This window comes from Oryza glaberrima, chromosome 4 (genome assembly GCF_000147395.1).
Source record: "Oryza glaberrima chromosome 4, OglaRS2, whole genome shotgun sequence".
NCBI classification, from domain to species: domain Eukaryota; kingdom Viridiplantae; phylum Streptophyta; class Magnoliopsida; order Poales; family Poaceae; genus Oryza; species Oryza glaberrima.
This window is the reverse complement of record NC_068329.1, coordinates 23,213,547-23,240,127: the sequence shown is the minus strand read 5'-3', so window position 1 is coordinate 23,240,127 and position 26,581 is coordinate 23,213,547. Positions and strand designations below refer to the sequence as shown.

The 26,581-nt window shown below is 44.6% G+C and overlaps 4 protein-coding genes across 4 annotated transcripts; 3 read left to right on the top strand and 1 right to left on the bottom strand.

Moving 5' to 3' along the window:
* Positions 1-4,663: 4,663 nt before the first annotated feature.
* Positions 4,664-5,479, top strand: LOC127771298 (ferredoxin-thioredoxin reductase, variable chain-like). Its single transcript, XM_052297180.1, has one exon. The coding sequence runs from the start codon at positions 4,766-4,768 to the stop codon at positions 5,258-5,260; it is 495 nt and encodes a 164-aa protein (XP_052153140.1). The 5' UTR covers positions 4,664-4,765; the 3' UTR covers positions 5,261-5,479.
* A 7,648-nt stretch (positions 5,480-13,127) lies between these two features.
* Positions 13,128-15,793, top strand: LOC127769705 (uncharacterized protein At1g65710-like). The gene is made up of 2 exons (XM_052295326.1): positions 13,128-14,272; positions 14,368-15,793. Exons 1-2 carry the CDS (start codon positions 13,247-13,249, stop codon positions 15,304-15,306), a joined length of 1,965 nt encoding a protein of 654 aa, XP_052151286.1. The 5' UTR covers positions 13,128-13,246; the 3' UTR covers positions 15,307-15,793.
* Positions 15,794-16,931: 1,138 nt separating this feature from the next.
* Positions 16,932-22,255, top strand: LOC127770714 (uncharacterized). Its single transcript, XM_052296527.1, has 7 exons — positions 16,932-17,114; positions 17,228-17,703; positions 18,456-18,633; positions 18,776-18,858; positions 18,945-19,014; positions 19,113-19,249; positions 22,108-22,255. The coding sequence occupies exons 1-6, from the start codon at positions 17,063-17,065 to the stop codon at positions 19,232-19,234; spliced, it is 981 nt and encodes a 326-aa protein (XP_052152487.1). The 5' UTR covers positions 16,932-17,062; the 3' UTR covers positions 19,235-19,249; positions 22,108-22,255.
* LOC127770713 (ABC transporter G family member 11-like) lies at positions 20,258-25,792 on the bottom strand. Its single transcript, XM_052296525.1, has 10 exons — positions 25,216-25,792; positions 23,240-23,529; positions 22,971-23,142; positions 22,690-22,812; positions 22,455-22,583; positions 22,105-22,299; positions 21,869-21,955; positions 21,515-21,787; positions 20,806-20,913; positions 20,258-20,717 (listed from the first exon to the last, which is right to left on the bottom strand). The coding sequence occupies exons 1-10, from the start codon at positions 25,648-25,650 to the stop codon at positions 20,394-20,396; spliced, it is 2,136 nt and encodes a 711-aa protein (XP_052152485.1). The 5' UTR covers positions 25,651-25,792; the 3' UTR covers positions 20,258-20,393.
* Positions 25,793-26,581: the final 789 nt, after the last annotated feature.

Below are 26,581 nucleotides of genomic sequence, written 5' to 3'. Positions count from 1 at the left end.
CCTCCCACGGACATGTGCGGTTGCGCGCTGCCGTCGGTGTCCGCGGATCCAATCTGCTGATGCCGTGCCGTAACTTGTGAGGTAGTAGGAGAGTACTGTGGACATGCATCCTGGACCTGGACTACTGGAGTTCTAGCGGTCTACTAGTGGATATGCATGTTGCCGCAGATTAGGCCTAGATAATCATGGCCTCTGGGCCCTGGGGTCCAAAAAAAGCTTTAGACGTTTAGATTTGTGAAGGACTTGATAGGCCCATGGTATGGAAGTGGTTGAATCCTTCGGACCACTTTAATGGGCCGAACAGTCAATAGGCCTCTCCGGAGAGAATGCTAATTAGCGCAGACGTGCTAATTAGATATCTCCGGCCCAGTTAGTCGCGTGCGGTTCCAGCCGGCCCACCAGTGAAAAAGAAGTCTTACTTTTCCAACCAAAAAAAAAAAAAAACGTTGGGAGCACATGCTGACGCGGTATTGGAGGAAAAATCGCATTCCATAATAACCGTATTAATTAATCTTTTCTTTTTTTTATTGCAAATTTGAAAATTACGTGAAATTTTAATCATTTAACGCAGATTTGAAAACCTTTCAACTCAAAATTTGAATTTTTTGAAGTCAAAATTTGAAAACTTTCAACTTTTCATTTAAAATTTGAAAACTTTTGATCTAGATTTGAAAACTTCAAGTCAAATTTGAAAACTTTCAACACAAGATTGAAAACTTTCAACTTGAAATTTAAATTTTTCGAAATCAAATTTTGAAAACTTTCTACTTTTCATCTCAAATTTGAAAAACTTTCAACTCAAATTTAAAACTTTCAATCCATATTTGAAAACTTTCAACCCAGATTTGAAAACTTTCAAGTCAAATTTGAAAACTTTCAACTTAAAATTTGAAAACTTTCAAATCAAATTTCAAAACTTTCAAGTTAAAATTAAAAACTTTCAATTCTATATTTGTAAAGAGGTATGCGAAAGATTGAAAAAAAATAGGAAGAAACGAAAAAACGCGTCGAGAAAAATTACAAAAAAAGAAAAAAAAAGGGCGCGCGGGGGCCTAGTTGACGCGCGCACAAGCTAGATTGCTGGCGCGTACGCGCGCGCTAGGAGCCCCCCTCTCCGGAGTCCTGAACCTACTCCGTTGCGTCTGTTGTCTCGTCCACGATTTCGGGGTTCACGTGTTGTCATCATTGTAGACCACTCATGTAACAAATGTATCCAAAATCTGTCTATTACTAACTTATAATAAATTAGTAGAAAAATGAGCCTCTATGTTCACTCTCACGATATAGAAAATCCCACATTAATCGAAAGAAAATATGAAAAAAAAAATGAAAATGAAAGTGTATTAGAATTAGGTTGTGTAAACGGACAAGAAAATTTTAAGTGGAAACGGACAAGAAAAAAAATGAAACAAAAGTCAAAGGAATGATATAAATATTGTGCAACAGACCAAGATTCTTTGAAATCCACGTGATACAAACTAACCATAATTATAGTACTTTGTATGGCCATCAGTTATCCGTTATCAAAATTTAAACAATACTTACATGTCAACAAAATCATACTCCAAGCACAACAAATTAATTCAAACTAACAATTAGCACCATAGAAACCTTTTCACCGCAGTCCGCTTCGTCAACATTAACTAGCAGAAATCCTCTCTTCGCAATCCAATTAATTCAATCACGCCGACAATCATTCCTTTCAATTAATTTTGTCTTAATAATTAATTGAAATTGTCATATTAATCAGACAAAAGCAAAAAGAAATGGTGAATAGCTAATATGGTTCCTGAAATTTCGCTTCGGGCTCACTTTAGTCCTTGAGGTTTCAAATCGTCCAAATTAATCATTTGGGTTAATATAGTCCTTGGACCCATAAAAAATACCACGTGAATACGCCAAGTCATTCTCGCATGCAGCGGTATGAATGAAACGAACATTCTACCCTTATATACCATATAGAAAAGAAATAAAAGACACAAACAAAATAATAACAGGCTAGCCCAAGCCCAACATTGTTGCGGAGGGTGGCCGACAAAGGAATTTATACAATCAGTGCTTGGCTGCAGCAATCGTAAGTGACAACTCTAAAACGATCATACATGTGTGAAATACTTGTTTTCTTTTTTTTTCTTTCTTTTCTATATGCTATATAAGGGTAGAATGGTCATTTCATTCATATCGCTGCATGCGAGGATGACTTGACATGCTCACGTGACACTTTTTGAGGGTCCAAGTACTATATTAACCCAATTGATTAATTTGGAGAATTTGTTTGGACGATTTGAAACCTCAAAAATTAAACTGAGCCTGAAACGAAACTGCATGCACCATATTAGTTATTCACCCAAAAAGAAAAAAGCCAAATCGAAAAATAATTTAAAGTATAGGAAATTCGAATTTAGAAAGGAAAAGAAAGAGTCAAACTAGAAATACAAAGTTCAAAATTAGAAAAAAAAATAAAGGTAAAAAAAGAAGAGTTCATGTACAAATACAATTTTGACAAAAAAAAAAAAGAGGGGAGTCTGTCAGTGTTACGGATAAGGTATACCCTTTATACTTGGATATACGTTGTATACTGATACGGTATACCCGCGCGTACACGGATAGTTCCTGTATACGTTAAGGAAATCTATTATGTGATAGAAACAGAATCCACAGATAGAAGGAGTCCTACTCGGACAATACTGGGTCTTTACCATATCGTGAGGGGTCCGATATCTCCGAGTCCTACTTAGAGATCAACTGACCCGCGGTATAAAAGGGACCCCTTGGGCAGTACTGAAGGCATCGAATCTCACCGCCAACATATCCACCACAGCCTACAGAGTCGGAGCTTATAGGAGCCAAGTCGCCGGGTGATCTAGTCGAGCCAACTCGACTACGGTCTCGTCGGTATCATCGAGTTCCACCATTCCCTTTGTAATCTGTGGTTTCCATCATATAATCCCATACCAACTGGATAAGGGCTATTACCTACCAAGGGGCCTGAACCAGTATAATCCTTATCTTTTGTTTGCTTGATGTCGTATTACGTAGATCCTCGTTCCAACGTACCCCAATACCCTCTATATCCGGTCTACGGGTATCCCCCGTCGACAGAGTCCAAAGTGAAATACACTTAAAAATTTCTGAAATTAAAAGGAGACCCCAAGTGGAAATACAATTTAAGAAAACAAGAAATACAGATTTAAAAAATAGTAAAGGAAAGGAGGAAGAGTCCATGTAGAAATACAGTTTTTAAAAATTTTAAATTCAAATTTAAAACAAATGATAAAATAGAAGATTGGATTTGTAAATACAATTTGAATATCTGAAATTTAGAAAATAAAAAAAACTCCATATACAACACAATATGGGTTGATAAAATTTGGAATAAAAATATAATAAAGTTACTCAATTTGATTTCTGTACAACGTCATACCTAAATTAGTCAATCACAAAATTTTAGAATAAAATAAACAGATATGCAAATAAGTGTCCATGTAAAATTTATACAATAAAAGGCCTGTCGACGTTTGATGTCGTGATTTTGGTATTTGCATAGTATGGGGATCGTTGGTACTAGGATATATGCGAGATTGTAGTAAAAGAGATGGTGATGAGGATTTTTATACAAGTTCGGGCCCTGAATTGTCAGGTAATAACCCTACATCATGTTGGCCGAAGCCGGTATTAGTCTTATTCACCATAATTACACCAGTACAATATTTGGGGTAGCCTATCTAACTGTTGTCGACATGGCGGTCTGAAGGTCTGACTCGTAGTCGACAACAGGGTAGTCTTCCTCCTCGAATCCGTGCCCGGCGAGATCAGAGATAGCGCTTTCGTCTCTCCTGACAGTATCCGGAGACACCGTAGGGGACTAGCCGTGCTTATCCCTGAAGTCGATATCCGGCGTCTTGTCTTGGCGTATGTTGACTTGTATTGGCTTTGTGGCTTTGTGGCGTCTATGTTGTCCGTGTCCCCTCTCCTCTCAGGGGGCCTTGTATTTATACCCATAGGTGTCTTCTTGTCCAAGTAGAACTAGGGAAACCAATATGGATACAATCCGAGTAGTCCTTATCGTTTTCATGTAGAACTCTAGTCATCATTCCTTATACGGAACTCCTCCTATATCCGAAGGTTGTTTCCGTATAACACATGGTATGTGGTGGGTCATGTCGAGATTTAGTCAACTACTATTAGGTATGTGGTATCTATAACCCTGACAAGGCCCAAATTTAAATACAACATATAAACACCCAAAGTTGTGATTGAAATACCAAAAGATAATAAAGATTATTGGAAGACGAATCTAGACTCTATATAGGAATATAATTTAGAAATAACTTAAATTTGATATTAAAAATAACTACTATCATGTATGTACAATACAATTTGAATATTCCACATTACTAGTTTGGTAAAGTGAGTACAAAATTTAAAATTATTGTCATTTTAATATATTTTAATAATAAAATAAGAAATATATATATGCTATTATATAAGAAAAATATAAGAATGCTAGCCACCATGCTAGTGTTAAAGAAAAGGGGATCAGATTATTGCAAATTTGAATACAATTTGCTAGAAAAAAAAAATCTTAATCTCAAGGATGCATGAAATTCGGCTTCTTTAAACTGGTTGGCTCGGAGGACCAAATGACCCTTGGGATGGTCGCAGGTCAGTGTAGACATCCACCTCGCCAATTGCCATCAACCCCCAACCTTCAGCTGGCTCGGCAATCGGCATCTCTTATCCTCACGTGCGCACCACCTGCTCGATGAAATTCCCCACACGGCCACCAACCGTGCCGATGGCACCCGCCACCGCCACCGCCGTGGCGTCCCCCTCCACCTCCTCCCGGCTCCTACACCGCAGCCTCCTCTCGCCAACACCCACGGCCGCTCGCTGCCTCCGGCCGCCGCTGTGCCGCGGGCGCCTCCGCACCGTTCGCCAGGTTGTCGCCAACGGCGACGTCTCCTCGCCGTCCTCGGACGTGGCCGCCGAGGAGTCCGCGGCGGCCCCCAAGATCGGCAAGCGCGTGCGCGTCACGGCGCCGGTACGCGTCCACCACGTCTCCAAGGCGCCGGACCTGGACATCTGTGGCATGGAGGGTGTGGTCAAGCAGTACGTCGGCATCTGGAAGGGCAAACGCATCACGGCCAATCTCCCCTTCAAGGTGGAGTTCGAGCTCAGGGTGGATGGGCAGGACAAACCGGTCCGGTTCTTCGCCCACCTTCGAGAGGACGAATTCGAGCTCGTCGAAGACGAATAGCTGAATAGGTCTCTTTTACAGAATAATGTGCTCTCGTCGTCTGCAGTCTGCAGATGCAGTATCTGTATATTAGAAGAGAAGATTGAAGAGGGTGCGAGGAGATCGCAAGTAAGTTGTTGTTTGTTTACTTGTCGCGTGCTCTTCCTCACTCTTTTGTAGTTCTGTTAAACACCAACATTTTGAGATTTGAGAAACTGAGAACGGTTCGGATTATGACAATTATGAATGAAAGTGGTTATACTGATGGTTCTGTTGTTGGCTGCATTCAGTAGTATTTTTTCCAGTTATCTTTTCAAGAGAATTCGCTGCTTATAAGAATATGTTACTCATCAGGATGGAAATCAATCTCTCTGACTAGCGTAACCTTTTAGCATTTGATTGGAATATCGGATCGTATTTATCTATTGGTCTGTTCACTTGAACATTTATCCCACAGTCCCAATTTCAATTGTTATGAGCTTATTTAGTTGCTGCAGTAATAGCATTGAGAACTTGGCTCAGGGTTGCTAGCCAACTAAACTAGACATGTTAATTCTTAGTAGCACAATTGGTTTCTCAAGACCTCGGTTATTGTTGGTGGCTCGGTTTACTCCACAAACTAGTAAATTACCAGTAGTGTTCACCAGGATTTTACCGTAGGCTTGTTTCGTCCCTCTGCCCATCAAATGTGGCCTTGCTGAGTTAGCCTTCCATGTTTCCAATTGAGTTACATGGTTTGAAATGTATTCACTGTTCTGGTTGAATTCCCTTGAATCTTGATCTGTCGAGTGAGAGCCATGCTTTAGGTTTGGCCTGTGCACATACATGTTTGGACCTGACCAAACATAGATGGCACATGAACTGGATTGTGGAGGGTATTTAAGCTACTGTAGTTTGCCTCAACTTTAGACCTTGTGATTAGGTCCTGTGTGAAGGTAAAGTGCACATAGTTATTTATAGCACATGTTGGTGGTGATTCTCTCCAGATATATTACACCAGGTCATTAATGCTGGAAAACTTACTTATGTGGATATACTTTCTCCTCGTCCTCTACGGTGCTTGATGGAGTGCTTACTTATAAGCAATAGCTTGATGAAGGGACTATTACTTTTTAAGTCTATAATATGGATGATCTGAATATATTCTTTGTAGGTGATAAAGGGATCTTGCATATTATCTTATCCAAGGAGATGAGTGTTATATTGCACTATATCTTTCAAGTCTGGTTTGATCTAGAAATTAGACATTTGCTTCTCTATGCTTTCAGGTGCTAGAAAAATAGCGTAAGTTCTTTCTTTTAATTTTTTTCTAGTTCATTCACAAAGTTAGTACACATCACCATAGGTTGCTAACCTGCTATTGCAGTCTGGATGTGATCAAGAGTGAGAGTTTGTCTTGGGGCCTTATCGATTGCCCTATGGCTTATATTAATTTTAAGCCAAAGCCAAAATTTTAATTTTGAAACTTGATTTTGAAATTGACTTTGATGTTTTTTCAACATAGTTATTTTTTTTCAAGTTTGGCTTTTAAGTCGATAAGAACATTTATACAAAAGTTTTACTCATATATCATTTTTTAATTGCTAATAAGCCGTTATGACTTATAATAACCCGTAAGCAACCGATGGGGACCTTGCTGTGAGACCTTTATTTTTGTTGATTGGGGGGGGGGGGGGGTAGATTCTTTTTATTGTGCAAGAAATTATCACAACTCTTTTTCTTTACCGGTAAATACATGGGAAATCCTATATGTTTTCTTTTCCCATTTATAATGAGAATATGCAAGGGAATTATATAAAGAAAAGTAAATCGTCAACTTTCTCTATTTTTTTACAAACCTTCAACAAGGACCAATAAGTGGTTTTTTAAGACTATCTATCATTCATCTTTAAACGGATACTTCCAATTGTGAAAACTCATTCTTAAAAGTATAAACGAACTTTTGATTTTGCATGATTGTGACGTGAATCATACCTTGATGAGGGTCAAATTCAAGCTGAGTTCAACCATTCCTAATGTTCTTTTTAGTTTGCATGCTGGTGGTGATATACTGATTCTGTGGAGGCAATTTACTGTGGGAGATGATAGTAACAAATTCTAGAGATTCAAGCTGAGTTCAACCATTCCTAATGTTCTTTTTAGTTTGCATGCTGGTGGTGATATACTGATTCTGTGGAGGCAATTTACTGTGGGAGATGATAGTAACAAATTCTAGAGGTCTGACATAATGTTCATTCGAAGGAAAATATTTTCTTCATTTCCTTTATGTTGAACAAAATATATTGAAAGAAGAGTAATCAGGTTTTGTCCCTTTATTTCCGAACAGATGTTTTTGTGGTTCATTGGTATGGATTTCTGAAAGAACATGCATCTGTTCTGGCATGATCTATCACATCCTGCATTATTTGTTGATCATAAGGTCTCAACTTGTGGATTTGGTTTCCCCTTCTGCTGGATCCTGAGTTTCTGTTGGAACGTGTTCACATTCTGAAACATTGTTCATTTATCATATTTCTGTTGAAGGTTACACTTCAACATAGTAACTGACAGTATGCTGCATTTTTCTTCCATTCTCTGGATGTATAGTTAATCAGGTCAATATACACGTAGAAATTAGAGAAAAATCTTTATTTATCGTTGCATAATGGGAATTAATGCTTACATTACCACATGGAACTTGGTCATTCTCTGAATCGACGGAATTGCATCAGATATTCCAAAAGGTCTTATCTGAACAAAGCTTTCTTCTTTTATTTTACACTATCGCACTATATTAATATGCTTTGGTCATGAGACTGTCTTCCAAATGAGGCATGTGATATGTCTTTTATTCGTTTTAGGCGCTCGTACAAATTACAATCATGTGTTCCATGTCTCCCATTAATACGTAGGAATGTAGGATTATGTTGACAGTTGTGATCATCAAAAGTTGGGTGTCATGAGGGTAGAGAATGAGACATGAGGTAGCAGTGCATTGTACTTCTAGCGGGTAAGCGTTTTGTTTACTTTGCTAGATCCTGTTTTCGTTCAGCTTTTCAGCTTTTGTGAATGCGCCAACTTTGTACAGTAAACGTCAGCTTGGGTTCTGCTGAAAACTTTGGATTCTATTATTACCAAGTGAAAGAAAGTTGGTGATTTTATCTCTCAGGCCATCACCAATGCGGTGCTTCGGACCGTGCCCCTAGCGACAGCCGTTCGCTTTTCCGTCGGCGTCGTCTCCTTGCGATGGAACGCGTCCCTCTGGTAGGGGACACGGCTCTCTCCGCGCCTCACCAGCTTTTCATGGGAGACGCAGCCAGGCGTCGCGCTGAGCGCGTATGGAGTTCGTGGGTACGGCGTCGTCCCCCCAAATTTCCCCTTGCACCCTCGCCTCACTCTCGCTCTCCCCTCGGTCTCGTCGCGTCGCGCCCGACATCGCTGGTGCCGCGCCCACCACCGGCGGGACCGCCACCGTCGATGCATTGCTGATGGCCTTAGAGAGAGAGAGAAGAAAGAGGCGATGGCGACGACGACGACGACGGATCCACGACGGCGACGACCGGATATGGCCACCGAACGCTGCAGCAGCTGTCGGCCACCAGCCGGCGACGGGCGGAGATGGCTTCGAGGAGCCCGTGCTCACCGCCTCGCGCGCCTTGCCCGGCCTCCTCCGCCGGCGCCTTGCCCGTCCTTGCCGGCGTTGCGGGGGGCCCAGATCCGCCCACTACGGCGCCGAATCTGGCGCCCCCGACCGGCCACAGCGCAAGGCGGAGGATGCCGGGGAGGACGCCAACGGGATAGAGGGAGAGAGAGGGGCGACGGTGGACGCCGGCAACGGGAGAGGCGGCCCTCCTCGTCGTCCTCGCCGATGCTCCCGTGGCGCCCCGTGACGCCGCTCCCCGGGTCTGACGAGGCCAAGGACCGCGCCATCGCCGAGCAAGGGGATGTGCGGCACGCCTCGCGTCTCCGGTGAGCGGCGGCGCGCTGGATCTAGCGCGGTGTGGCGTGGGATCGGAGGGGGGGCGTGGGATCTGGCGACGGCGGGAGCACGGAGCGGCGGTGGAAAAACGGGAGAAGGGGTAGAGACAGGCGACAGACAGAGGAGAGTGGCGAGCGGCGGCAGCGAGAGGGAGAGTGAGAGAGAGAGACGAGCGGCGGAGGGGAGGAGGCGAGCACGCGTGGAGGCGGAGGGGAGGAGGCGCGCCGGTAAATGAGGGGAAGAGAGAGAGAGGGGGGGAGAAGAGAGGGGTAGTATAGTAAAATACCTACGTGGGCTCTTTGGGCTAGGGACACTCGTTGGACCACTAGTGGTATCCTCTATTATAAGGGGAGTTTCCCAGAGAGTACCCTCAGTAAGTGAGGGCACCTATAGAGTGTCCCTGATTGTAGATGCCCTCAGCCCATTCGATGTGTTGGAAAATAATGCTATGCAATCGACTTTGGAGTGCCCTTCTACAGTTGTACTCACCTGACGTGAATGGTCCACTTGCGAGTTAACCCTTGATGCATGGTTGATGGCTGTTGCCGTTAGAGCAATCCTAACCCAGGAACTATGAAGTCAGAGCCATTGTTTCGACATATTTGCAAACGAAAAATAATTTGTGAATAAAATTTTTATATACGTGTTCTTAGCGATCTAAAAGCAAATGCTGAAAAATAAACTTCGATGAAAATACTATAAAATCAGCTTCAATTTTAAAGTTGAAAATTTAAATTTTGACGCATAAGCATAAGCATAAGTGAAAAGATGAGACCATATAGCTTCTTCGTTTGCCCCAGTTCGCATGTGAGAGTTGCTAGTAGGCATGGTAATGAAATGTTCAGATGCACGTACTCCCTTCGTCTCAAAAAAATGAATAAGATGTGACACATTATAGTACAACGACTCTGGGCTGAGGTCACATAGAATAAGATGTGACACATTATAGTACAACGACTCTGGGCTGAGGTCACATACAATACTAGGTTTATTTTTTATGGGAATAAGGAAGCACTGCGTGAGCTGAAGTTTTATCCGGCTGGTTCGAGGAGGTAAGCGTACTTGAAATTCAGTGGGATACTCCAATCCGGTCAAATTGATAAGAGAATGTCAACGAATCAAGGGTGACGGAATCGTCTTCTACCCCAGGAACTGAAACATCAGCTGCGAATTCCCATCACGTGAAAAACTGAGATGCTCTCCAAACAAAGCTCGGCGAGTCGCTCCAAGCCACCAATGGTTTGCTTGTTTGCAAGCGACGAATGTACTGTACAGGATTACAACGGTCGACCCATTTAAGTTCAAAATAATATAAAGAACTAACTGTGTAGCCCGCGCAATTGCGCGGCTAGCAGAAAAAAAATCATATATTTTTTTAAGTATAATTTTACTTAAAATTTATTAAAGAGCTATCTCAATGTTAAGACTTTGAAAGACCAAACCTTATCATCCTCGTGTTTCTAATTACATAGTTTTTAAAATCACACCAGTTGCTACCTCTTATGTCATCTCCTTCTTTATTTGCTTGCTCGATCTATCACCATTTCTATTTATTATTCTTAGAGCCTTTAAAAATTGGATTTTATAGTTTTTAGAGTTTATTGTCACGTTGGGTTTCGTTTTTATAATTTCTAGATGTCCCGTCAAATGTTGCCATTATACTCCCGTCCACTATCTCTTCTCTTTATTGTCATTGAGATTTTAAAAATCGAACATAATTATTGTTTGGGTTCATTTTTACTTTCTAGAAGTCCCGTCATACCGTCAGCGGTTTTGCCATTATGCTCCTCTACGGCTCGCTGCTACCTCCCTTCTTTATTGTCATTGAGATTTTAAAATCGAACATGATTATTATTGGTTTTCTTTTTACTTTGTAGAAGTTCCGAACCTTTAAAAATTGGACTTGTAGTTTTATTTTTTATAATTTTTAGAAGTCCCGTCAAACGATGCCACTATGCCCCTCTGCAGCCCTCGTCCGCCGCCTACTCTTTATTTTCATTGTGATTCTAAAAATCGAACATAACTATCATTGCAATTTATTTTTTATTTTCTGGAAGTCCCGTCAACCGTTGGAGGCTCTGCAACTGTACTCTTATACACCCCGCCCACTGCTTCTCCTTTTTATTGTCATTAAGATTTTAAAAATCGAAAATAATTATCAATGTTGTTTTTTTTCTTTTTACTTTCTAGAAGTCCCGGCAACCGCTTTACTTGTTTGCTTCACGTCCTGCCTGATGTCCCTCCTTTTAATCGTCATTAGGATTCTATTTGGTGTTTCATTAACAATTTTTATATGCCATATCAACCGCCACCAACTCTACTTATTTATAGGCCTGTTACTTAATTTATCTCGTCGTGTGTTTTAGATGGTCTTTTTTTTCAATAGTCTTTATTTTTATCACAAATTTTAGTTATTTATAAATTTTATTCCTAATTGAAATCTTTTTTTTTCTAATTTCAGAATTTATTTTTTTCTAAAAAAATTAGTTAATACCATATTGTGTTCTTTTAATGTTTTTATTTCTTATTTTCAACTTCAGTTGTTTCAAAATTGTATTTCTACTTAAACTCTCTTTTAGTTTTTCTAATTTTGGATATTATTATATTTTTATTCGAAATTTTAATTAATCTCGTATTGGGTCCTTATATGTATTCTTCTTTCAATATTGCTTATTTTTAATTCCGAATTTCAGCTAATTTTAAATTATATTCCTACTTGAACTCTTCTTTATTTTCTTTTGCCTTAATTTCGGATTTATTTTTCTTTTTATTCCGAATTTTAATTAATCTCGTATTGGGTTCTTATATGGACTGTTCTTTTAATATTCATTATTTTTAATTCCGAATTTCAGTTATTTTTAAATTGTATTCCTACTTGGACTCGCGTTTCCTTTTCTAATTTTGGCTTTTAATTTATTTTTATTTAGAATTTTGATTAATCTCGTATTGGGTTCTTATATGAAAACTTCTTTCAATATTGCTAATTTTTAATTCCGAATTTCAGCTATTTTTAAATTGTATTTCTATTTGGACTCTTCTTTCCTTTTCTAATTTTGGTTTTTATTTTATTTTTATTTTGAATTTTGATAAATCTCGTATTGGGTTCTTATATGGAAACTTCTTTCAATATTGCTTATTTTTTAATTCCGAATTTCAGCTATTTTTAGATTGTATTTCTACTTGGACTCTTCTTTTCTTTTTTTTTCTTTTTCTCCGATTAATGTGGGAATTTCTAACCCCCACAACGAACGTGGTGCCTCCTTTCAAAGCTGTTTTAATAATATAATAGATAGATAGATAGTAGATAGATAGATAGATAGATAGATAGATAATAGATAGATAGATAGATAGATAGATGCGAGATGGTCCATCGGCATCCATCTATCACCCGGCCTTCTCTCAGAACAGTGAAGTACCCCAGTAGAGTACATACTAGCAATACGACTCAATTTTGAATCCACTCAATAGCTGATACAGTACTCCTACTAGCTGGTTGAACGGTAGGACTACACACACAGTACAGTGTGCTTCCTTCCAGATGCATCAACGCGTGCCTCTGCCACCTTGGGACCAGACAGCTGAGTAATTATGGTGTATTTTGCAGTAAAGAACTCCTTTTTGGGAAATTATCAGCACAAATCCCTGGGATTAGTATGGATCCAAATTCTCCCTGGGGGAGTAGATGACGAGAACCGTAGCTACTGTAAATTTGGAGGTAGCACTTGTAACTTCAAGCTTGTTCAGTGAGTTGTACTGTTACTGTTACTGTACGCCGTGCCAAAGCATACTCCGTCACCCCAACGGCTTTCTCCTGTGGAGCACGCGCATCGTGCGCCGCTGCGGCCGCGCACGAACCCCGACGACGCAACAGAAAAATTTGAAATCCACCCACCCCTCCCCCCTCCCCCCTGCCTCCTCCGTCCACCGCAGCTGGCTTCACCTTTTCCTCGGTTGCTACAGACGCCACGGTTCAAAACACACTCTCCAACGCACAAAAAACCCTCCCCTAATCATCCACGCCTCACCGGAGCCAAACACCGCCACCACCCATGGGTCTCTGTTTCAGCAAGAAGCAGCAAGTGAGGCGGCGGCGAGAGGAGCAGCAGCAGCCGCCGTGCCATGAGGCCAGGAAGGCCGGCGGCGGCAAGAAAGCTGGTGCTAAGGAGGTCGCTATAGTCCCGGAGGCGGCCAAGAGGGCGCCGCCGCCCAGGAAGGCTGTTCCCAAGGCGGAGGAGCCGGCGGCCGACAAGAGGACGGTGTTCGTCGTCAAGGCGGCCGCGGCCGCGGCTGCTGCCGAGGTCGCCGCCTCGGCGAGCGGCGAGGCGGCGGATGAGGAGGCGAAGAGGCCCGCCCCGGAGGAGGAGGAGGCGAAGCCCATCGTCGTCAGCAGGGTGCCGGTGCGGACCTCGAGCTGCACCAAGGAAGAGGTGGACGCCATCCTGATCCAGTGCGGCCGGCTCAGCCGGAGCTCGTCGTCGTCGGGGAAGGTGGCGTCGGGTGAGGGCGGCGGCGGGCACCGGAGGTACTCTGGATCTAAGAGGAGCTACGATTTCGACCGCGAGAGGAGGGGCGGCGGCGGCGGCGGCGTGGACGACGACTGCGACTGGGAGAGGCAGGGCGCCGCCGTGTCCAGGCCGTCGCCGCGCCGGAGGACGCCGGAGCGGAAGCGGTCGGGGAGCCACGAGAGGAGCGGCGGAAGTGGAAGCAGGAGAGTGAGCCGGTCGCCAGGGAGGCGCGCGGACAGCGTCCCCGCGACGGCGAGCGGCGAGCGGGCCTCGCGGCAGCAGCCGGGGAAGATGGTGTCGGTCCCGGCCAGGGAGAAGGGGCGGGCGCCGTCGCCCGTGCCGGCCGCGTCCGGGAAGAGGTACCCGTCGCCCAGGTCCAACTCCCCGGCGAGGACGGGGGCCGCGGGTAATGAGAACGCCGCCGCGCAGCTGGCGCACGGGCCGTCTCTGAGCCGGAGCTCGTCGCGGAAGGCCGAGCACTCGCCGTACCGTCGCAACCCCATGGCGGAGCTCGACGAGAACACGCTCGGCAACCACCACAGTTGCAACAACAATGGCAGGCCCCAAAAGGTAACAGACGCATGAAAGCTTCACACTTCAGTTCACCCAATCTGAGCCATCATTTCTCCTCGCCGAATTACTCAAACCATCGAAATGCATTGCAGAAACCTACGGAGAGTGGCGGCGCCCTGCCGCAGAAGGTGGCGGAGCGGGCTAAAGATCAGGTAGCCGCAAGCCGGACGGCGGCGAAGGAGAAGCAGGAGATCGTGGAGGTGCCCGTGGCATCATCAGACACCAAAGGGGGGAATTCCGGGAGGATGAAGGCGACGCACTCGGTGAGCATTGTGGCCGAGAGCGTCGTCAACCAGAAGGGCCGGTCGTCGAGGAGATCTTCCCACGACTTCGACAACAATGGCAACTCGTACGCATCCCTGCTCCTCGAGGACATCCAGAACTACCACCAGCAGAGCACCGGCTCCGCCGCCGCCCCGGCGCCAGCGTTCTCGCTCCCGGCCTGCGTGTCCAAGGCCTGCTCCATCCTCGAGGCGGTCGCGGACCTCAACTCCTCGTCGTCGGAGAACAAGAGCTTCGAGCTGGACCGGTCGGCCAACGACAAGTGCTCGGCAAACGGGAGGTACGGCGACGGCAAGGTCGCCGGCGGCGGCACGCTCGTCGTCGAGTCGGAGGTTGTTGTGAAGGACGACCTGATGGAGCCGAGCCTGCACAGGTACGTCTCCGTGCGTGACATCCGAGGCGAGGCGGAGCCGCAGGAATCCGCCGGGAGCAACAGCTTTGCCGGCAACGCGTGGACGCCCTCGTGGGAGCCCAGTTCCGTCGATTCCACCGACCGGACATGGACGGCGTCGCAGTCCAACAACGGCGACGAGGTGGAGCAGCTCAGCAGCGGCGCGGTCAGCCCACTGGAGCTGTCGTGGCAGGGCAAGCAGAAGCTCCCGTCGCAGGAGCCAAGTGGTGGTGGCCGTTCGCGGGTGGGTCCAACTGGCAATGCTCAACGCGGACGCAGCGCTCATCGTGGCGGCGGAGGCGCTGTCAATGCGCGATCCGATGTTCGTGCTGCTCCGGTGAGCTCATCGATTGCTTAACAATGTCAGGTGGAGATTGTAGTCAGGTTCTCATCTTTGTAGGGGCAAGATAGGTTGCCGTTTCAGCTTTGAGTTTGCGTTCTTTCTGGTGATGATACATTGTTTAGGATGTAACCATGGCGGTGACATTTGCAATGTATACTTTGTTGTTCATTTCGCTGAGCTTTGGTGATCGATTTCATTATGATTTGGTGATCGGTGGTTGATCTCCTGATAATTTTATTGATCTTTGGATGAATTTCTTGTCAGGAATAGAATGCTGTAATTTCTGATGCTGATTTGCAGAGTACTATGCATGACTGCTAGGGCTGCTGTAACCATTTTGGTACTGCGACAGCCATGAGGAACGCATCAGTTATCCAGTTACTCCAGTCAGTTCGAGTTGGGCTGACAGATCAGTCCTGAATTCAGTTCTCAATGAAAACCATCTCAGTGTTTATACATACGTATGGAGCATCAAATGTAGATGAGAAAAAACCAATTGCACAATCCAACTGTAAAATTACGAGACGAATCTTTTGGGCGTAATTACACCATGATTTGACAATATAGTGTTACAGTAAACATTTGCTAATGACGGATTAATTAAGCTCAAAAGGTTCATCTCATAGTTTACAGGCGGAATCTGTACTTTGTTTTGTTATTAGTCTACGTTTAATACTTCAAATATATATTCGTATACTTAAAAAAAATTTGGCACACGAACTAAGCGCAGCCTTCGTTTACATTTCCTCATAGCTACAGACGAAAATCAAATGTAAATTCAAGGAAGGAAATAAAAAATTGGCGGTCCTAATTGCTATACGAATTTGTCAATTTGGACTTGACTATCTGGTGACATGCTACCATGAAATTTGCACCAGGTTCCAGCCCAAGGGGATGTGGCTTCTCTATTCCGATCCATGTCCCGTAGTCAATCAACGGTAGATGTCATCTGTGGTGGGTCACACACGTCATATTCGTCTTCTCGATTGGTTTCTCATCTCGTTGTTCATACATCATACTACATCCTTATTATTGCCTCCTCTCTCTCATGCCGTTAAACACGGAGGGATCAATCAAATCAAAATAGAATAACTGTGTAAAAACCATCGTTCAAACATAGTTTTGTGTGATTTGACGACCAAAACATGTTGTTTAAAGCGGAGTAGAGATTACTGAAACCAATCTGGAATCATTTTTCTTCCCGAGTTGCTTTGCCGTTGTGTACTTTCAGCGGCTTTGGTTCGTGTTCCTCGCTGAAACGATAGACAAAAATCACTCACAAAGTAAAGCGCCCAACAGAAATCACTCAGGATTGCAAGAGATTGGAGGGGAGAATGAAATCTCCATTTTCGTTTTCGATGGAGATGATTCCTCCAATATTTATTCTCTGACATGTACCAAGTACCATGGCCTGTAAAGAAGGGAGAAGATGAAAGGAAAAGGCTGCGGGTGATTAGGACCAAAACCATAGCCCATGTCAGCCGCATCCGACCCAAAGGGCCTAAATTTCCGATAGGCCGAGACCATAGCCCATGTTTCTCTCTAGAAAGAAGACGGCCCATTACATCAAGGCCCAAGCGAGGCGTGACAAAGAAGGACCCGAACTGCGGAACTGCTGCTACACATCAACGGATCAACCCTTGTCCTTCACTCGCGAAGTCCCCTCGAACTCCCAGGCGCGCAAAAAGTCCCCTGGGGAACTTCCAGCGGCGCACCCACCGCCAGCAGCAGCAGCTTCGCCGCCCGCCGACGCCGTAGCGGAGGGCAAGCCATGAAGTTCAAGGCCTTCTTCACCGACGACGGCATCGCTCTCCTCGACAAGCGTAAGGCCCTCGGGGGGCACGACTTTTCCTCCGCCGATCCCAATCTCTCTCTCTCTACCCCGCAATTCGTCGAGCACCTCACGCGCGTCGCGCCGTCTTGTCTGCCCCCGCAGGGTTCCTGCCGGCGATGGACAAGGTGGGCCGCGTGTGCCACGTCTACCTCACGCCCACGCACGCCATGCTCCTCCACAACCTCCTCGGACCCACGGGGACGGGGCCCGACGGCGGAGGGCCGCAGTGCGTCGCGCAGTTCGCCAAGGACCTCCTCTTCCGGGAGTACAGCGTGTCGTCGCGGAACGGCAACCGCGTGGCCTTCGCCGTCGACGTCGCGCTGCTCCACCGCGCCCTCCGCAGCGCGCTCGCCGTCCACGCCCAGTCGCCGGCCGCCGGGGACGCCTCAGCCGCGATACAGGTGAAGCTCGTCAACAAGCTGCCGGCCGGGTCCCGGTCTGCCTCGCCGTTCCTCACTTTCGAGACCAAGGGAGCCCGCTCTGCTGTCGTGCAGGACGTGCCCATCTCGCGGCCCCTTTCACGCTCCGACGTCGAGCGGCTGCAGGCTGCCCTCGACTCCGCCCAAGAGCTCCCTCAGGTGCGATGCATTTTACTGAAATGCTCGTGATATTTCATTAGATTATAGATTTCCTCGGAGTCGGATTTGGACGCCCAAATGTGGAACTAGTTAATCAAAGTTGAATAGGTTTTCACTGAACAATCTCTGCTGGGATTATTTTGGCTTTAGATGGAGGCATCAAATGTACATCCCTTAGTGTAGGCTTTTCTCATTCGAAAGCTTGAACTATGGAATTAGTGATGAGTTGGATTCAACTTGGGCTGCCTTATCAAATTGAAACTTGAAACCTCACGTGACATACTCATAGTTCACTATAGCAAAAGCACTAGTCCAGTTTATTTCAGTCATAAGAAACTAACTGCATTATTTGTTTGTACCTTGAGAAAATTTATAAATAGCCAACAAGACGCAGGATCACCGATCACAGGCGGTACACACTAAGTTAGTATTACAGAAGCAAAATGTAGAATAGCAAGTATACTAGTCTGGAACTGCCATTCATGTTTTATTTTCGTCCTGAAATCTTAGTCATGCTTCTTTATAATACCATGTCAAGGAGACTAAATTAGACACCCCAACTAAGTTTTCCTGGGGAATTGTGTATTCACTCAGGGAGGTTTATGTTGATTTAATATAAACGTCAAGAATCACAGACAACTAAAAGTATCTTCTATTTCGATGATTCTAATCTCTAAATTTATTCTTCTTTGCAAAAATTGTAGCCCTAAATCCTAATGGATGTTGATACTTGGTTTCTGTTCTTTCTGTAGACTCTAGTTCAGGTTCCAGATCTGCCACAGTTGCAGAGTTTGGTCGATCGTCTAAAAAATGTCGGCGATCTTCTGACAGTAGCTGTTACTCAATATGGTGACTTACATCTACACGTTGCCACTTCTCTTGTTACTGTTGGTTCAGAATTCAGGAAACTTCGTATCCTTGGTGTTCGTGGTAAGCTGCTCTACATTCCAAAGCAAGTGTCAATAATGTCTTTTTAGCAGTGCTGTCATTATGTTGAAATTACCTTTTTGTTTTAACGTGAATGAAATTACTTATCTTATCCATATTTTTATATGAATTTTCTGCATTTCAGCAACCGCACCTGTCGGTGATCAAAATTTGAGTGCTTCCACTCGTACCGATATGGCAATTGAGAGAGGGGAGGCGCTCTCAGTGGTATTACTCCTAAGAGCTTCACATTTTTTTTTTTACCATTTTTCATGCAGCTGTTCACAAGTTTCTGTCTTTCTGTGTTTTTACAGCAAGTGAATATGAAGCACCTAGCTAAAAGTCTACAATGTCATTTGGCTAAGCCCGACTGTACCTTCTATGGTGTGCTTTCCAGCTATTTCTGTAATCTTACTGACAAGTTCCAAATTTGTGTTGGAGAGTCACTTTTTGCTTAAATACTGTCCTTTTCAATGGCACAGGTATTGCTGCTGGTGGTGCTTGCTTGACTGTGATATTCCAGTATTTCATTCCAGGAACTAGACTGACGGACAAGTCCATTAGCTTCTACTGCAGGCTTCCAGTCCTTGACCCTGGCAGTTAAACATATTACAGCGTGGTAATTACTGACTTGCTTCTGATATCATCTAAGGATATGCAATACTATTAGCTTAGCTACTGTACCTTTCTGTTCAATATCTTACTATCTTATGTGTTATGACTTGCTTGTGGACTCAATATATGTTGGCTCAGCAATAATTCGCTATTTGGAACATAGCATTTTTATTATCGATACCTGCAAAACTGAACTGCTTCCACTCGTTGTTGTGATATCACTTCGTTCCAAGTTGAGCCAGTCTCCTATGCATGCGATCTATTTCCTAACTACTATTTACAATCCCACTGCTTCAAACATCCAGATCTCAGTATCATAGAAAAATAAAAGGAAACCAGATTTACGGTAAATGATAATTACGGAATTATGTTTTTTATTAACCGAGTACAAAATTTTCAGTACTTCCCTTTTGAGTGTATGAAGATAGTAAGCATTTTTGGAGCAGATGAAACATTTTTTTATCAATGATTGCATGGGGCAAATGTATACTCTTGAGCCCCATGTCCTTGGTCTGGCATAAGAGGGACCAAAATCACTGGAATCATTAATCTTCCTGTACACGCGTCCTGTACTAGCCACCTCGACGCTCTTACATGTATGGAACGTATAATCCTACGAACAGTTTTTTTATGCAGTACTAACAGTAATTTAACAAAAAAAAGTGTTGGTTTTTACAAAATACAAATAAAACTTGAAATATTCCATGTTTCCATGCCAAATGTTTGTTTGAAACAAGTTTATCTATCTAAACGTTACAACTTTGGTATTGATCTTTCGGCAAGCGAGCAGAATCAATGTGATGGTGTAGTGCGTATTTTGAACGGTGATTTCGCCTTTAGGGCCCCAACCATTTCTTTCATAGTTAATATTGCGGTACTGCCATTCTAGAGGAAGGATTTTTTTTACTGAATGTAGAACTGTAAATTATCTGTAAAAGAAGAGACAGGTAAATTCTGAACCACCAGCTATGTGTCAACTCTGCATCTCTGATGCCATTTTTCACACATTACATGTCTGTATATACCTGTATTCCGATCAGCTTCAGCTTCAGTTTCAAAACGTATAAATACCAGTTTCTCTGATCTTAGATACATATTCCACCAAGAACCGGCAAGAAATGGGCCTATATCTGCTAACAGTTTATATTCTAGCTTTCGTTAGGACCAAGCTCTGGATCCACAACGTAGCCTCTGAGGGAGGGTGTCTTGCCAAGAGGTTCCTTCTTTTGAAGCCTTTTCCTTGCAATGTACCCCCGAATCCATGGCAGCGCATCCTCATTTACCTTGATCATGAGGAAGAACAGAATGCGGTAGATGAAGATCATGCTGAAAATTACTGAGAGATCAATCCACTTTGACCGGTGCACGTTGATCTGGAATATGTACTTCAGAATGAAGTCTCCAGGGATCTTCGGTTGGTCTGGGTACTGGTTGTCAAATACGAGACCATCCATGTCATTCTGGCATTGCCCCTGTCAGGTTGATAAAAGTTTGGTGTCAAATTTTCTTCAGATAAAATTTTAGTGTGTTTCCCCTGTCAAAGAGTGGGATTTAATTTACCTGCAGCGCCCAGTAATGGAAGCTGATGTACTGCATGGGGTATCTCCAAACAGGCTTCGGAATGTCGTAAGGAAGTCTAAAGTATCCAGAGACAAGCATAAATATTCCCTAGGAAAAAAAAGTAAGACGAGTTATGTTTACTGAGTTATGAAGTTCTGAAATTTTAAGTGAAAGAAAAAGCGTTTCCTTTGTAAGGCAGCAATGTAATGCGGCCACTAAAGGATAGGATCAGCAGTTAGAAGAACAAAACATAGGAATAAGATCTTGAACGACCTCAAGCTGTCTTTAAACTGGGATGGGAGTAGTGTACAGTAATGCTGGGTAGCGTACGGTAAAGTTGTGCTGTCCAGCATTTATTTCTTTGTCAAGCTTGCTGGTTTATTTGACTCATATCAGATTATATTAGAACCTTTCAAAGTTTTGTAAGCTCTCATTCATGAACATATCTTAAATGCCACATGATCCTCTGGGACAACTTATGCCATGGAAATAAAAAACAGACTTAAGAACTGTACCAGACGGGAACAACCGAGTTCGGTGTTTCGATCCAATCTTTCTATAGCACTATATTTAATACATTTGGTCCTAATTAATATGATTGTTAACATGATAGTACTTTAAAGATAGACCTAAATGAACATCCATTACTTCAACAATAAACCAAGAGATATAGGTTAAGAAAGCTTATGAAAGAAGCATAAAGATGTACCTGAATCCCAGCTCCTATAATGATCCCCATGAGGAAATTAGGGATGACACTTGCAATGGCCATCATCAAGCTCTCAACCACAGTGACGCTGGCGTAGAGGTTGAGAACGAAGAAGATGTAGTGGGAGAAACCTGGGTGAAGGCGCACCATGAAGTAGCATATGGTCCCTGACAAGAAGCATATCAGGACCAAGAATGGCAGCGCCGAGATTGTGTTGCTGATGACAAAAGCCGCGACACCGTAATGCCCATTCAGCCGCTCCCTTTGGAAAACCTGTCAATGAACAAGGGAAAACTGAGCAAATTTGGCATGGTAATTCTAGCATCCAGATGAAACCGTTTGCTTGGAATTCACCTTCATTTCTTCAACAAATGAAGGGAACCCTCCAATTGACATGAAAGTGACGAATCCGAAGACGAATGCGGTACAGGCAGCCCTAGCCTGTTCAGAGTGTAAACCAAAACACATCAGAACCAGCCAATTAATGGATTCATGACAGATTACTCATCTGACTATGTTTTTTTTTAATATAAACTTCTATTACAGCATTCCAGTCATAAGAATCGCTTATCAGTTCCTTCATTTCTTACCAGGATGGATGTGTACTTGGTGCCGACGTCATAGTAGATGGTGCCAATGCAGACGGTCACGAGGAGATAGATGAGGAGCCTCAGCCAGTAATACCCGAAGTCCCTTGACATGTTGATGAAGGAGCGCTTGGTCAGTGTGCCTGCCTGCATCAAGAAGCTAGCCTGGCTTCCTCCTGAATCCAGCACAGTTCCTTTCTGCAACGAATAACATGGGTGTGTTAGTGTTCATCCTGTTATTGCCTGTCCTGGATGCAGTCTTAACTATACGTGGGGGCGCAAGAAAAAAAAAAGAGAGGAAAAAGAGTGATATCAATACGCGCTGCTGTATTAGGGTCGCCAAGAACACGTACCAGTCGTGAGATGTCATTAACTCTCTCCCTTGCAGCGTAGTAGTACTGGGACCTGCTGTAGGATGCAACCAACTTTCTGATGGCTTCAGATGTGGTCATCCTGTCCAGAGGATCGTCCGACCTCTCGATCTTCAATGAGAATGCCCAAAAATTAGATCATTTTTAAGTGCATCGTGACACGAACAAGTTTGAGCAGATCAGCTATGAACATTGGTGTGTCTTGATCTCTTCTTACCCTTGCCTTCATGGAACCTTTCAGGGTGGCCTTCACCTTGTCGAAGTCGGAGTTGACGCATCTCAGGAAATGATCCGATGGATTTCTCAGTGGCGGGCACGGGAAGCCGGTCTGGGCGAAGAACTGCAAGCACGAGCACAAGATGGTCACGTTAGAAACCATGGCGAATGATAGTGGTGACATATATATATATATATATATATATATATATATATATATATATATATATATATATATATACTGGTTGCTTTCTGAATCTGGTGACTGGTGAGATGACTTACCTCGCATGCCTGCGATGCTTGGCCGAAGTAGACGGTTTTGCCGCTGGAGAGGAGGAAGAGCATGTCGAAGAGCTCGAACACCTCGCTGCTGGGCTGGTGGATGGAGGCGATCACCGTCCTCCCGTCCCTGGCCAGCCCCCGGAGCGTCTGCGTCACGAAGAACGCCGACGAGCTGCGCGCACGATCAAGCCGGCATCACATCGCCGCGGTCAGTCCAGCGCACACCATCAGTCAGCTCAGCTGTGACTGGATGCAGGGAGGACGCGTACCTGTCGAGGCCGCTGGTGGGCTCGTCGAGGAAGAGGAGGCGGGGGCGCATGAGGAGCTCGAGGGCGATGCTGACGCGGCGCTTCTCGCCGCCGCTGACGCCGCGGAGGTGCCAGTTGCCGATGACGGTGTCGGCGCAGTCCTGGAGGCCCATCTCCACGATGGTGCCCTCCACCAGGGCGCGCTTGTCCTCCCGGGGCATCTTGTCAGGCAGCCGCAGCATCGCCGAGTACCCGATCGTCTCCCGCACCGTCAGCGTCCCGATCAGGTTGTCGTCCTGCGTCACGTACGCCTAAAAAAAAAACCCTCCGTAAACCTCGTGTTTCACCGCTAAATGCACTTGCTTTGCTATAGATAAATGAAAATACACTTATCATATGTCATAGATAAATATTTTTTTTCGAATAGGTTCTCGCTTGTTTGCAGGGCCGGTCCTGACTTTTTGGTGGCCCGGTACGGAAAAAAAATGAAGGCCCCTATTCACCATAAAAATACAAGATAATATTTAAAAACTCATTGTCATTAATGAATTTCACACTAATAAGTTTAAAATACAATCAAGAAGTCACGATATGCTCGATCGCCGATCGGTCTTCTATCTTTCCTCTAAACCTATCAGGTCTGATACCATAGTATACATATTTTGGAGACCCCTAATTTTTAGAGGCCCAGTACGGTCGCACCGTCCGCACTGTCTCAGGGCCGGCCCTGCTTGTTTGGTTATTGGTATTCACTTTTTGGAAACTAAATATTGGAGTATATATATTAGAAAATATCTGAGGACAATTTGTAATAATAACTTTAAAGAGCAGTGATGAGATGGCACCGCTAGTAGAGTCATTTAAATGAGTATATAATACGTAAATGCGACGGTACAAAACGGCGCCGTAGTTTTGGTACATCTAATAATGGTGTGTACACTGTAAATTAAAAGACCCGCCTGAAAAGAAAAACGTAGATTCAGAAATGAGCTGATACTTTTTTTTTCATGCTGGGCGAGCTTGGTTACAGCTTTGAGCCTACAGGTTTGGTCAGTTATTAAGGTATTGAAATTTGAAAACGACCAGCAAATTAAACGGCCCAAGTTGTCTCGCTCTATGAGGATAAACCATCAGATTTGTAATACTATTTTTTTTGTATGCAGAAAAGTCCCCCTCCTTCCTTCCATTACTCCTGTAGTATAATCGTTGGTAGGACAAACCACGCGGTCACTGCAGCTGAATGGTTCATGTCACCATAAATTCCCCACAGGTTCGATCACGAACAAATCCAAGTATATCCAACTGTCTGTATTTATGCTATGTAGGTCGCCGCACCACAACCTTTAAATCTCGTCTTTCGAAACTACTCCCACTAGTTCTCCATCTCTTATAAAAAAAAGAGAAAAGAGAAAAAAAAAATCTCGCGTACTACGCCCCAAATGAATGGAATCAGAGATCGAAGAGAGAAAACAGATCGAATTGATTGCTGCACCTAACAAGCAGCAGTACACGTTATGTGCACTTATGCTTCGTTGGGGGGTTATATTTACAGCCTTTCGCCATCGGGGACATGGCAGATGACAAAAGTAGTTAAGCCCTGCAACCCGCTGGATCAACGAGCGGACGTAGGTACGCGTTGCGTTTGTCCAGTATGTTTTGATGGCGACGATAATTAGCCGGTCGATCGGACCGTGGTCGCCTACTCGTAAAACGCCACTTGATGGGAGTGTGACTGTGTGTTTATGCACATGGCGCCATCAACACAGGCTAGGGCTAGCTAGTTCGTTAGTTAGCTTGACTATTAATGCTGAAACGGGATGGATACTTATTATGGATGATGACTGAACTTATCTAGCTAAGGAGACAGTAAAGTATAGCAAGGGCTGTGGTACGAGACAATTTTGATTCCTAGAAATGGAGATTTTGTTGGATAAAACAAGTGAAGCAAGAAGCTAGGTATGGAGTACTACATGAGTATATGGTTTTTGTATGCGTACCGCGGCGCCGAAGGAGAGCTTGGCCTTGCGGCCGTTGAGGAGGACGTTGCCGGAGAGGAAGGCGTTGGCGGCGAGGCGGCCGGCGAGGGCGTCGAGGAGGGTGGACTTGCCGGAGCCGGAGGGCCCCATGAGGGCGGTGAGCGAGCCCGGCTCGGCGTAGCCGGTGAGCTCGTCGAGCACGGTCTGCGTCTTGCCGGGGCCGAGCGCCACGGTGACCGAGAGGTCCTTCCACGTCAGCCTCGCCGACACGTCGCCGATGAGCGCCGCCGCCGCCCCGGGCATCGCCTTGCTGTCCCGCCACAGCGTCTCGCTCAGCGGGCTCAGCCCCACCACCATCGCGCCGCCCGCCGACGACGCGTTCGCCTGCAGCTCCACCATGGCCTGCCCGGCCGCCGTCCTCCTCGTGTCCCCTCCTCCTCCTCCTCCCGCTCTCATGGCGCGCTCTAGCTCGCAGCGACCGATCAGCTAGCTAGCTGTGAGCGACGACGCGATGGCAAGCGAACACGAACACGAGAGAGAGAGAGAGAGAGAGAGAGATGCAATGGCTGTTTTGCTAGAGGGGAGAGGCAGCAAGGGAGGAGTTATAAAGGTGAAAAGCATGCAAGCATAATAAAGAAGGGAAGTTAATGGATGGATGGAGCAATCAGAGAGAGCAACCATGGGAGGGCCACTACTTAACAAACCGCCAACCAGAATGTCTTCTTTTAGGCTTTGGCTGGCAGGCAGATGAGCCCTTACTCCTACTCGAATCGATCACTAGTCACCACTCCTGTTCTACATGCAACGTGTGGTACCCAAGTATGGAACACAGTTTTTTTTTTCGACGAAGTGTCGTGTCTTAGAAATGGAAAATACTGTTGGTACGTACAGTACTAGTTTTGTTGGATTATAAGGTGTAATTTTCATCATTAATCCCAGGTAGTTTAATGTAACATCCCGTGATCAGTATTCTGTACAGATAAAATATCTACAGAGCGTGCTAGCATCAAATAATTAGAGAACCCATAAGTACAATATACTGTCACTATATACTAGCAACGAATGGACGAATTAAAAATTTTATGAAAGTTAGAAAGGGTTTTAAATAATTTCATGGTTGAGACTTGATCCAGTCTAATTTATGCTCGATGGTGCCGGTGCGGTCGCTGGATCTTATTTGTGCGCCTGCAAGAGACGATGACATGCGTCACAGTTTCTGATCAATTTTGATCATCATTCAAAATAGGGGTAATTTGTACTTCGATTATAAGTGATCAATTACCGATCAAATTGTAAGTTGTACTATAATAATAGCTGTGCGTGAAAGTCCTTGAACATTTTGACTCTTCCTAGCTAGACTAACACATTCTTACGACCCTTGATGATG

Excerpts from the sequence above, each read along its gene's own strand:
- LOC127770713 (XM_052296525.1), bottom strand. The coding sequence starts at position 25,650 with ATGAGAGCGGGAGGAGGAGGAGGAGGGGACACGAGGAGGACGGCGGCC. Across the intron at positions 22,813-22,970 it reads AAGCATCGCAGGCATGCGAG|TTCTTCGCCCAGACCGGCTT; the intron begins GTAAGTCATCTC and ends TCGTGCTTGCAG. Across the intron at positions 22,300-22,454 it reads TTAATGACATCTCACGACTG|AAAGGAACTGTGCTGGATTC; the intron begins GTACGTGTTCTT and ends TATTCGTTGCAG.
- LOC127771298 (XM_052297180.1), top strand. The coding sequence starts at position 4,766 with ATGAAATTCCCCACACGGCCACCAACCGTGCCGATGGCACCCGCCACC.
- LOC127770714 (XM_052296527.1), top strand. The coding sequence starts at position 17,063 with ATGAAGTTCAAGGCCTTCTTCACCGACGACGGCATCGCTCTCCTCGAC. Across the intron at positions 17,704-18,455 it reads CCGCCCAAGAGCTCCCTCAG|ACTCTAGTTCAGGTTCCAGA; the intron begins GTGCGATGCATT and ends TTCTTTCTGTAG. Across the intron at positions 18,859-18,944 it reads GAGGGGAGGCGCTCTCAGTG|CAAGTGAATATGAAGCACCT; the intron begins GTATTACTCCTA and ends GTGTTTTTACAG.
- LOC127769705 (XM_052295326.1), top strand. The coding sequence starts at position 13,247 with ATGGGTCTCTGTTTCAGCAAGAAGCAGCAAGTGAGGCGGCGGCGAGAG. Across the intron at positions 14,273-14,367 it reads ACAATGGCAGGCCCCAAAAG|AAACCTACGGAGAGTGGCGG; the intron begins GTAACAGACGCA and ends AATGCATTGCAG.